At 43.6% G+C, this 12,113-nt stretch overlaps 1 protein-coding gene across 1 annotated transcript in view; it reads left to right on the plus strand.

Moving 5' to 3' along the window:
- Positions 1-528: 528 nt before the first annotated feature.
- BUB1 (BUB1 mitotic checkpoint serine/threonine kinase) overlaps positions 529-12,113 on the plus strand; it is a 45,236-nt gene continuing 33,651 nt past the window's right edge. Inside the window, exons 1-8 of the mRNA XM_059659159.1 lie at positions 529-672; positions 3,614-3,673; positions 3,753-3,891; positions 5,990-6,186; positions 8,694-8,737; positions 9,376-9,464; positions 11,512-11,564; positions 11,650-11,834. Of these exons, the coding sequence (XP_059515142.1) occupies positions 647-672; positions 3,614-3,673; positions 3,753-3,891; positions 5,990-6,186; positions 8,694-8,737; positions 9,376-9,464; positions 11,512-11,564; positions 11,650-11,834 (793 nt within the window). The 5' untranslated portion in view covers positions 529-646. The remainder of the gene's footprint in view (positions 673-3,613; positions 3,674-3,752; positions 3,892-5,989; positions 6,187-8,693; positions 8,738-9,375; positions 9,465-11,511; positions 11,565-11,649; positions 11,835-12,113) is intronic.

A 12,113-nucleotide genomic window follows, 5' to 3' on the forward strand; every position in this document is an offset into this window, starting at 1 on the left:
GGTATTCATCTCCCACTGTGCCTTCCCTGGGATGCTCCCTGGGGAAGCCAGGTGCAACTTGAACGGCTGTGATAAAGATCCACTCCCCACGCCGGAGCCAACTTAGAAAACACCACCGCGCCACAGTCCCGTCAGCCAGTCGCAAGCTTCTGGTTAGTCTATGGCTGCGGAAAGTGGGAGGAGCTGCGGCCGCAACGGCCCCGGCGATTGGCCAACCCGATGGAGCCGAGGCCAATGGCCAGGCGCCTGCCAAATGTTCATTACGGTGAGGCGGGACTTGGTCTCCTGGCAACGGCCCCGGCGGTTGGCCAGTCCGACTGCAGCAGAAGCCAATGGCCAGGCGCCTGGCAAATGTTCATCACGGTGAGGCGGGACTTGGTCTCCTGGCAACGGCCCCGGCGGTTGGCCAGTCCGACTGCAGCAGAAGCCAATGGCCAGGCGCCTAGCAAATGTTCATCACGGTGAGGCGGGACTTGGTCTCCAGGCAACGGCCCCGGCGGTTGGCCAGTCCGACTGCAGCAGAGGCCAATGGCCAGGAGCCTGCCTAACGCTCGTCATTGATACTGCGGCTGCGCTGGAGATTCGAATTCGCGGCGGCTCCTCACTCGCGGCGCTGGCGGGGCCGGGGCCGGCGTGTCCTCTCGCCATGGACAGCCCGGAAAACGTCCTGCAGTGAGTGTGGGTCTGGTGGGTGGGCGTGCGTGCGCCGGGGCACCTGGGGTTCCAGCCTGGGGTCTGCCTGTCCCGGCCGGCCGGGTCCTGCCTCCTGCTCCGCTCGCCCCTTTCCGCGGCCTTTGACCCCGTCCCAGCGTTGCCCACCCGGGCTGTGGCCACTCGAGTCGTAGACCGACTCCGCCATGTGCCCGCGCCTCCGCCCAAACCTGGCCGGTAGCTGTGTGGGGAGACTTGGGCAGTGGTGGGGCCCTCAGAGCCCCGCTTGTCCCGCGTGAGGAGCCCGCTCTGGGCCTGCGCCGCCGGGGGACAAACGCTGCGTGTAGGTTTCCTGAGAAACTGTCAAGGCCACTTACACTTGTTGTTGGGAATCCTCACCTGAGGTGATATTTTTTCGAGAGAGTTCAAGGAAGGGAGAGGAGGGCGGGGGAGGGGTGTGTGTGTGTGAGAGAGAGAGACATCTCTGTGAGAGACACATCACTTGGCCTCCCCCAGGCGCCCGCCCACCAGGTCGAACCTGCAACCCGGGCCCCTGCCCTTGACCGGGAACTGCGACCCTTCCCTGCGCGGCCTGACCTCCAACCACTGGGAACACCGGCCGGGGCTCAAGGCCACTTCTTACTGCAGAGCATGGGGAGAACTTAAAATTGCTCTTAACCGATCACCCCACAGTCAGCTTTTAAAAGCCTTTGAATGACGTGTACTTTAAGCGGAAAAAAAAAAAAGGCTACACTTAGTGTTATTGATGTCAGCCTCTACCAGTGGTCCTCAACCTTCCGGCCCTTTAAAGACAGTTCCTCATGTTGTGACCCAACCATAAAATCATTTTCGTTGCTACTTCGTAACTGTCATGTTGCTACTGTTGAATCGTCATGTAAATATCTGATATGCAGGATGGTCTTAGGCGACCCGTCCTGTGAAAGGGTCGTTCCACCGCCAAAGGGGTCGCGACCCACAGGTTGAGAACCGCGGTGTGAGTCTAATCATTTTTTTAAATCCCCAAGCCTTTGATCTGTGACGTAGGCGACTTATACCGCGGTTTCAGAATCACTTAAAAGTTAAACCTGTGTGACAGCACCAGGGGGAGCTTGCTGTCTGGGATCAGGGGATTCAGTCAAAGCCAACAGCTCTTTTCTCTAAGACTTTTTCTTCAGCCTTCAGTGTAGCCCCCAAGGATTTTATTTCCAGAAGCTTGCCTCCCTCCCCACTCCCCTGACAAGGAGAAATCCGGCATTTCTGCTCTTCTTTTCACTTTCTGAAGACGTTACGTTGGCCTCCGCTCCAGTGGACCGGCCGTTTCAGTATAGAGTGGACTCCCCACGGTTCTAGGGACACCGGGCTGGCATCACACTATGAAACGTGTGCCGTGGACCTGACATTGTACGGACTTGTCTGCCAAGAGGCATGAAAGGGAGATTCAAAATGTAGAAACAGTTTTTGATGTTTAAAAGCAACTAACATGTTAATATAGTTGCAAAAAAGATTTAGAAAAGTATTCACTGAGATCTATACCTGTCTACTCACCCACCATCTCATATGTAACCATTTTCTAGTTTATTTTTCAAGTGTTTCTTGTGCAAATGTAAGTATATTTTAATAACATATTAATATTAGTATAGCTATGGTTGTATGTGTACAGTTCCTACCTTTATTTCACATGGGATGTAGCAGGGTATATACTGCTTTTTTTACTAAACACTGTCCTTGGAGATTTCTCTAGCAATATGTAGAGCTCTTTATCATTCTTTTTACAACCGCAGAATATTTCATGTTCCATAATTGATCTGAAAAGTCCTCCCATGGCGCACACTTGGTTGTTGACAGCCTCTTGCTATTTTGCTGCAGTGAAAATCCAGTACTTGTGGCATTGTGCACATACACAGGTGTATTGCTTCTAGATTTACAGAAGTGGGTTTGCTAAAGCAAAAAGCGAATCAGTCAGGAGGAGGGGAAGCAGCAAACTGGTGGGCACTGCCTCGTGGTGCTGGTGGTGACGGTGGGGATCAGTGGAGGAGGAGAAGTCTGGGGATAGGGCTGGGAACTCTCCCCAGCTGTGTGTTTTAGGACCAAGCTCAGAGGCCGTGGTCTTACTTTCTTCTGGAAAGTGCTGCTTCTAACCATCCTGAGTGACGGCTTTTTAAATTTTTATACTAGTGGCCCAGTGCCCGGATCCGTGCACATTGAAGGAAATTAATTAGAAGGTGGTTATTGGGGCAGGACTGGGTGAGATGGGCTGGACACGCCCTGGAGTCAACCTCCTGCGGGCCCCTTCCTGGCATCTGCAGAGTGAGCGGGGTCCCTCAGGGGAAACTGGCTCTCCGACATCCCCTGAGGGGTCCAGAGAGCAGAGGCACTCTGCAAAGTTGCTGTTGTACAGGGTGTGGAATCCAAACAAGTGTGCAGTAAACCAGGTTCGGGGATGTCAGTGCCCCAGCCACAACGTAAACCACAGCCATCACGCAGAATCAGGTTCCTTCCTCTCTGGTTTTGGTGTGCATCACCCCAGAACCACTGCTGCAAAGTCACTGCAACTCGGCAGCTCCTGTGTTGAGCGTCTGCCCTATGGTGGTCAGTGCTCATCATAGCGACCGGTCGGATGGTAGGAGGGAGACTTAGCATATTATCCTTTTATATATATAGATAGCACTTGAATTGGTGTTTAAAATTTTCATTTTAAGGTATCTATAATAATAAAAGCGTAATATGCTAATTAGACCAGGTGACCTACCAGACGAAGCTGCAGCAGCAGGGACCGCTGTGGGTGGGGGCTGAGGCAGAGGCAGCGGCAGCAGAGACAGAGCCAGCTGCCGCGGCGGAGGGGGCCAAGCCCCTTGCATGAATTTCGTGCGTTGGGCCTCTAGTATAAGTATAAAATAAAGTACATTTTTTGCTTTTAGGAATTATTCCTAATATCCAATGTGCATATTTTTCTCTTTTCTAGAATGTTTGAAGTCCACATGCAGAGCTACAAGGGCAATGACCCACTTAGTGTATGGCAAAGGTTAGCATTTTGTTTATTTATTTCCTTTAAACAAATTTTTATGTTGCCTTGAAAATTAATATTTTCCACATTTTTCTAGTTATATGCAATGGATAGAAGAGAATTTTCCTGAGAATAAAGAATACTTTACAACTCTATTAGAACGTTTAATGAAGGAATTTTTAGATAACAAGAGATACCATAATGATCCAAGATTCATCAATTATTGTTTAAAGTTTGTAAGTATAGTTACAGGTATACTCAAATTCATAATCGTATTATGCTTTTGTTTTTTTCCCTCCAGGTTTTAAGATGATTTTAGACTGTCTTAATTCCTCGTGTTTTCAGTCATAAATTTTATGGTCAGAGATGTATAATTTATAACCTTTTGGCTTCTGTATGGTGGAGTCTGATTTAATTTTAAAGCCCCCCTTCTCTGTGTATCAGGTGGATAAATGTTACAACACAAGATAGAAACTATTCAATTAGAAAAAAACTTTGTTGGAAGTGTGTTTGGGAAGGGTTCCTGAGAATAAATTAAATTCATTGCAAATAATTAAGAAAATATGAGCTCTCAGAAACTAAATTTAGTACTCAAAGTATAGGCTGCCTCAGCTTATAGACTTTAAAAGGCTTAGTCTTTTTAATCTTGAAATAATGTCTTGGGAACAGGAATTCTAGCAATCCTATCTAATAAAAGACAAAAAGGGTAATTGATCGAACCTTCGCTACACTTCCCATTGGCTAATCAGGGCGATATGCAAATTAACCGCCAACAAAGATGGCGGCCAGCAGCCACACAGCTGAAGCGAGCAGAAGGCTTGCTTGCTCCAGTGATGGAGGAAGCCAAGGTTCCCCGCCTGCCACTGCCTGGCTCTGAGCTCCAAAAGCAACAAAGTTTCAATTATAGAAGCTAAACCAGCCGTGGGCAAACTACGGCCCGTGGGCCAGATCCGGCCCGTTTGGCTGTTCTGTCAGGCCCTCGGAGCCGAAAGAGCGGAGGGTTCTCTTGCTCTCCCCTCCGCTCCATCACCAGCAGCAGTATTAACATGTATTAGTTCACACAAACACTCCATCCATGCTTTTGTTCTGGCCCTCTGGTCCAGTTTAAGAACCCATTGTGGCCCTCGAGTCGAAAAGTTTGCCCACCCCTGAGCTAAAAAAACCCCAGATACCTGCTGTCAGCAGGCCGTGGCCTCAGAGCTAGAGCGAGCAAGAAGCCGGCTCTCAGCTCCAGTGATGGCAACAAAGTTTCAATTATAGAAAGTAAATAAATCCCATAATAAAAAGAAAAAAAGGAGAGGCTGGGAGCTTCAGTCGCTTGCCAGCCTGAAAACGGCCCTCAGCCCCTCACCCAGACAGGCCAGGCACCCCAGTGGGGACCCCCACCCTAAAGGGGGTGTGGCCAGCCTGAAAACAGCCATCAGCCCCTCATCCAGGCTGGCCAGGCACCCCAGTGGGTACCCCCACCCCGATCCAGGACACCGTTCAGGGCAAACCAGCTGGCCCCCACCCATGCACCAGGCCTCTATCCTATATAGTAAAAGGGTAATATGCAAACTGACCCTAACAGCAGAAAGACTGAGAATGACTGGTCACTATGACACACACTGACCACCAGGGGACAGACGCTCAATGCAGGAGCTGCCCTCTGGTGGTCAGTGTGCTCCCACATGGGGGAGCGCTGCTCAGCCACAAGCCAGGCTGATGGCTGCCAGTACAGCAGTGGTGGTGGGAGCCTCCTGCCTCCTCAGCAGCGCTAAGGATGTCCGACTACAGCTTAGGTCTGCTCCCCGCTGGCAAGTGGACATCCCCCAAGGGCTGCCGGGCTGCCAGAGGGATGTCTGATTGCCAGCTTAGGCCCAATCCCCCAGGGAGCAGGCCTAAGCCAGCAGGTGGTCATCCCCAGAGGGGTCCCAGACTGCGAGAGGGCACAGGCCGGGCTGAGGGACCCCCTACCCCCGAATGCACAAATTTTTGTGCACCAGGCCTCTAGTAAAATAATAAGTGTAATGGCTAGAATACACATGTATTGGTTCACTAAATTACAAAATACTAGGATAGAGTCACCCTATAGAACTTGAGCATGCTTCGATTAAACAAAAGTAATACCTTATGTAGTGGATTATTATAGAATTCACTATGTTGGGAAATAGTGTGTGTAATTATGGGGGACACTGAATGTCTAGGAAAGGAATGAGCTTCACTTTTAGGTTTGTCATCAGAGCAAGAAGGGCTTTCCCCTATGCAGTACAGCCTGAAACCTCTGGTTGGTTGGGCTAGACCTAGACCACAGGTTCCTTTGTTCTGATGTCTCTTTGCTTTGGGTTTCTGTAGGCTGAGTGCAACACTGACCCTCATCAGTTTTTTGAGTTTCTGTACAACCATGGGATTGGGAAGCTGTTCTCTCCTCTGTACATAGCCTGGGCTGAGCATCTGGAGGGCCAAGGACACCTGCAACATGCCAGCGCTGTCTTTCGGAGAGGAATTCAAAACCAGGCAGAACCTAAAGAGCTGCTGCAGCAACAGTACAGGTAGTTTGAAAATGAAGCTCTGAAAAAAGAAATAAAAAGAAAATGAAGCTCTGTGGGGTGTTTCCTGCTTTGAACTGTAATATTTGCTCTGGAGATAATGTTATTATCATCTCCTTGTTGTGGAAAATGTGGATAATAAACAAGAGTGGAAAGGAAAGAAACTGTCCAGAAATAATACTTCCAATATCTTTTCTTCTGCCTCTGTGTGTGTTTTGTGTTTGTGTATTTTAACAGTAAATTGTACTGTATGTTAGGTTGTATATATTGAGCTCTATACTGCTGTTAAGAAATTATGAACTTTTATATACTTATAAAGTAGTTGATAAATCTGTCCCAGAGTTATGTCACAATTTAACTGTTGAACATTGTGATTTTTATAACAACGTAATAGCCCAGGCCAATATTTTTAGTGGTTAGGGCGTTGGGTTGCGGGTTCGATTCTTGTTTAAGGGCACATACCTGTGTTGTAGGTTCAATTCCTGGTCATATCATAACAGGTGCAGGAGGCAACCAATCTATATCTCTCTCACATCAAGGTTTCCCCCTCTCTGTGTCTTTTCTCCCTGTCTCCCTCCCTTCCACTCTCTCTAAAATCAATGGAAAGAATATCCTCGGGTGAGGATTAACAACAACGAAAACATAATCTCTCTCTCTTCTTCTTTTTTCCTCACCAGAGGAAATGTTTCTACTGATTTTAGAGAGAGAGGAGGGTGGAGAGAGAGAGAGAAACATCGATTTGTTGCCTCTTGTAGGTGCCCCAGCTGGGGATCAAACCCAAAACTTAGGTAGGTGCCATGACCAGGAATTGAACCTGCAACTTTTTGGTGTATGGGACTATGTTCTAACAAACTGAGTCACCTGGCCAGGGCAAAACAACATATGTTAATGAATAATTTTGGTTTCCACAATTGTTTACTTTTTCTGTGATTATGTAGTATCTTTTATTTAGGGAATTTGAAAGGTATAGAAAACTAAAGAAGCAGAAGAAACTTTTTGGCATTTTAGTTGGCACTCTGCTTTTTATAGGATTACAGCCATGCTTTATGTACATATGCAGCTTTGCAACAAGATTTTTTCCCCTCATCATTAAAGTATCTCCTAATATATTTCCTAATTTTAGCTAGTTTCTTCTGATTCTCAGACTTGATACTACTGAGTGAAAGGATATAGGAAGAGTTTTAAGGCTTATGATACATATCACCAGATTACCTACTGGAAAGGTTATACCAGAGTTCTGCTGGTCCCTCTAGCAGCATATGAGAGAGTTTATCTCACTGTACTCCTTCGTGCACTTAATATACTCTTTTTTTTTTTCTACTTTGTTATAGTTCTCATGCCCTTTTTTTAGGGAGAGAGAGAGAAACATCAATTTATTGTTCCCATTTATGCATTCATTGGTTTATTCTTGTATGTGCTCTGACTGGAGATTGTACCTGCAATCTTGGTGTATCAGGATGATCCTCTAACCAGCTGAGATACCTGGCCTGGGCCCCTTGTGCCCTTTTTAATACTAATTTTAGCCGAAACCGGTCCCAGATTTGATTCTGGTCAAGGGCATGTACCTGGGTTGCGGGCACATCCCCAGTTGGGGGTGTGCAGGAGGCAGCTGATCGATGTTTCTCTCTCATCGATGTTTCTAACTCTCTATCTCCCTTCCTCTCTGTAAAAAAATCAATAAAATATATTAAAAAAAATAGTAATTTTACAGTTGAACTTGTTTTTTCTATGGAGAATTTAAAGCAAATCTAAGACAGCAAAATACTTTACTCCAACTACTTCCTTAAACATCTGTAAAAATTGATTTCTTGTAGAACCTTACACCATTTTCAGTTTCACTAAAAGAATTATCAATAATTCTTTATTATCTAATTTTCAGTTATTTATTGCTATGTAATTTTTTTATACTATTAGTTTGTTTGAATTAAGAGTAAAATCAGATTTGGCATTTGGTTGCCTTTGGCTATATGTCTCTTAGTCTCTTCATACTGTGCACTCTTGCTCACATCATTCAAAAATGTTAGCTCTGGATGTTGCATGTGACTTGACAAATTGGCTTGATATTCAAAAGTGCCATAAAATGACATTTAAGTTCTCACAGCATGACCAATTCTATATCTGCCTTTATAAGTAGTAGCTTCTTCAAAACATTAATTATGTTCCAGGTATATAGAATGCTTAAAAAGAGGGCTTAAATACCCCATGTTGGAACATTGGCATACTTGGTACACAGAGAAGAAGGGTGCATTTTCCTTATGGGTTTAAGAAATACTGATATAAACTATGCAAACAGATAAATTTTCTAATGTGAATATATTGGGTGAGAAGATAATCCCAGTTGTTCTTTTTAAATTTTGGAGCATCTCTAAAGTTCAACTTTGCATTCTCCCTTGATCTCAGTCTTTTCTAGCTTAGAATAAGGTACTTGGCATATTTAGTTTTTTCAAATATGTATTAAACTGAAGTGTATTATCTATATTGATTATTTGTGTCTTTCTACTGTCATTTAGGTTATTTCAGACACGTGTTACCAAAACCCATTTGCCAGCTCAAGGTAAAATAATGTTTTCTAAAATGTTTAAATTATTGCTAATTTAGTCTCTGATTTGCACTGCTTTATTCCCTCCTTAAACAGTTTTTTTCAGTTTTATTGATTGTATTGTCTTAGGTAATGGGGAAGGTACTCTGATCATATTAAGGCCTGCTAAGTAGCACTAGAGACCAGGGGCTCTGTCTTAGCACTTTAAAAGAGCAGACCCACAAGAAAGACTTGATTTCATTGAATTCTTAGGATTTCAAAAAATAAATAAAAATTGCCCTAAATTGAGGGTAGTACTTACTCTAGAGTCTGTTTTGATTTGAATCAAATGTGTTCAATACAACTTTAAAGAAATAAAGATTACATGTAAGAGTAAGTGTGGACTAACTGCCCTGTTTTTGTTTTTTTAAATAACTACAGTTTACATTACTTTTGGGTATTTCCTTGGGCATTTTGAATTGGTCAGAAAATCGTTTCTACAATATTTCTCTTATCCAAAAGGTGTTTTAGTTCTACTTTGTGAGACAATGTTGGAAGAGCTGATTTACTTTGTAATGCTCCTATTGAAAGATCGGAGAAATATGTTTGTAATAATTTTTAATATGGTTTTTACCCCTATTTCTCTTTATTTCATTATTCCTCCTCCCCCATAGCTAGAAACTCAGAACCTCTTCATAATGCTCAGATTTTAAACCAAATGATGACATCAAAATCAAATCCAGCCTGTGTTTCTAAGAATCAGGTAATAACATTTCTGTAAACTGGGAATGGTATTGAACAGTAATCTGCTGCCTTACACATCCTATGACTCTAACCTCCGTGCCATCTACTTGCACCTGTGGTGACTTTCTGGCCTGTTGTCATCTACCACTGCTCACTTCCAATATTAAATTTTTAAAAAATTTAAATGAGAGAGAGGGAAACATCGATTTGTTGTTCCACTTATTTATGCATTTTTTGGTTGATTCTTATATGTGCCCTAACCACAGATGGAACCCGCAACCCTGGTGTATCAGGATGATGCTCAAACTGAGCTACCTGGCCAGGGCTCCAATATTAAATGTAAATAATTTACTGACTGTGTTACATTTGTCTGACCTAGGCACCCCCACTATATAACCTCCTGTGTCCATATGCTGAGAAGCTCCCCAACAGCTTCTTTATTTTGTTCTGCTGGCCTTCTCAGGCCCAGGAACCCCTACCCTGGACCACATCCACCTGGAGGCTCCTGAGCCCTGCTTTAAACACTGAGCCCTGGCCGGTGTGGCTCCATCTGGTTGGAGTGTTTTCATGAGCAATGGAAGGTCTCAGGTTCTATTCCTGTTCAGGGCACATATCTAGGTTGCGGGTTCAACCCCTGGTCAGAGTGTGTATGGGGCAACTGATCAATGTATCTCTCTCATGTAGAAGTTTCTCTCTCTTTTTCACCCTTACTCTCTCTCTCTTCCTTCCTCCCTCTCTAAACTCAGTTTGAATAAAACCACCTCAGCTTCAGGACCTGGCTGGTTAGCTCAGTTGGTTACAGTATCTTCCCAGTATGTCAAGGTTATGATTCGATCTTTGGTCAGACCACATAGAAGAATCAACCAATGCATAAATAAGTGGAACAACAAATTGATGTTTCTCTCCTTCCCTACCCCCTCTCTAAAATAAGTGAATAAATATTTTTTAAAGAAACCTCATTTTTAAACATTGGTATCTGTAATATCAAACCTGGGCTCTACTACTTCAGGCAATTATATTTCCAGTTTCTCAAGCACTCTTTATGTATCTCTTAATTTATGTATATCTTGTTTCCCATTTCACTCTCTAATGCCAAATTATAGTGAATTTAAACTCCTTTTTACACTTTTCAAATTTGGAACTTGGGACATGACTCTAACCTCTCCCTCAGGTGCTGGCAAAAATACTGTTTCATTGACAACATCAGATGACATCTGTAAATTTTCTGCCATCAACCCATAAATGTAACTGTACCCTTCCCTGCCATCTCGATGGAGCTTATCTTTACTCCTCAAAATTTTTGCCCTGTCAAGATCTCTTCTGCCCTAAAGGCTCCTTGATGTGTAAAATGCTCATCTTTGCTTCGCTCAGCCTTCTTTCCAGCATCTTTCCTGACACAACTGCTTTTTCAGAGTTTTCTGGGACCTCCTTTAAGCTAAATCCAATGGAAATGGCTCTGATCTTATCTTACATGGGCATGTTTTCTTAATGTAACACATTTCTAGAAGTAGAATATGAATTTCTAATTTTGATAGATACTCACAGTTCTAATTTACATCCTACACATTCATGCCAGCCTCCTTGCTGCTTCCTGTTGCCCAGACTGAGTTTTTAGACAGCAGTGTTGGGTCTTATTTATGGTCACATTCCCAGGACCTAGCTCAGGACAGGACATGTATGAGGTATTCAGTTAATAGTTGTTTAGTGACCAGAAGAAAATATTAATGATTAAAAATGTAGCATTTTGCAATGTTAATCCTATAACACTTGGGCACTGTGGCCCAGTTCTAGACTGGATTGAAGGGAATAAGTGCCTGCCCTTCTCTATTACCTAGGAGAGAATTCTTAAATCACTTTCTATTGGAATTTTTAGATGTAGAAGTTACAACTAATAATGCAAACTCAAGTTTCAGATAGTAATTATAATTTAAAAGAACATAAATAAATCTATGTGATGATGGAGAGGCCCTGTGAGCATATTCATATTGTTTTGTGAAATAATTTGTGTGATGGTTTCTTTTCAGGTATGTATTTTTTTGTTGTTATTGTTTATTTTGTCTTTTTAGGGTTCAGAAGTTTCTAAAGTAACATCTTCAGCTTGTGATAAAGAGTCAAATATGTAAGCACATTAATTTATTCCTTAGTTCTCATCAAGAGCTGCTTTTGTACAGTGTTGTAAATAATGTGTTTTTTTCCCATTATAGGGAACAAAGGGTGGTCGTGATTTCTAAATCAGAATACTCTGGACATCCCTCTCTGACAGCCAGAACTGACATTCAGCAGGTTGTTATGTACTGCAAGGAGAAGCTCATTTGTGGAGAGTCAGAATTTTCATTTGAAGAGCTGAGAGCCCACAAGTACAATCAACGGAGAAAGCATGAGCAGTGGGGTACAGCAGTCTTATTTGAGTTATTTTTAAATCACTAAAATAATTCTCACTTCCAAGTTACTAACATTTTTAAACAGATAATTGATGTGGTAAAAGAATCTGCAAAGTCTCCAGCGCATCCTTTAAAAAGCCTTAGACATCTTTGTTCATTGTTATTGTGGCAGCCTTGTTGTCAAAGGGGTTGGAGATGAAACAGCGCTAAAATAGATATCCATACCAGTGTTGCTTTAGCTTTTAGTGAAATAGGTATTATAAAACTTGTAAACATTACCTGTATAG

This window comes from Myotis daubentonii, chromosome 12 (assembly GCF_963259705.1).
Source record: "Myotis daubentonii chromosome 12, mMyoDau2.1, whole genome shotgun sequence".
Classification (NCBI taxonomy): Eukaryota; Metazoa; Chordata; class Mammalia; order Chiroptera; family Vespertilionidae; genus Myotis; species Myotis daubentonii.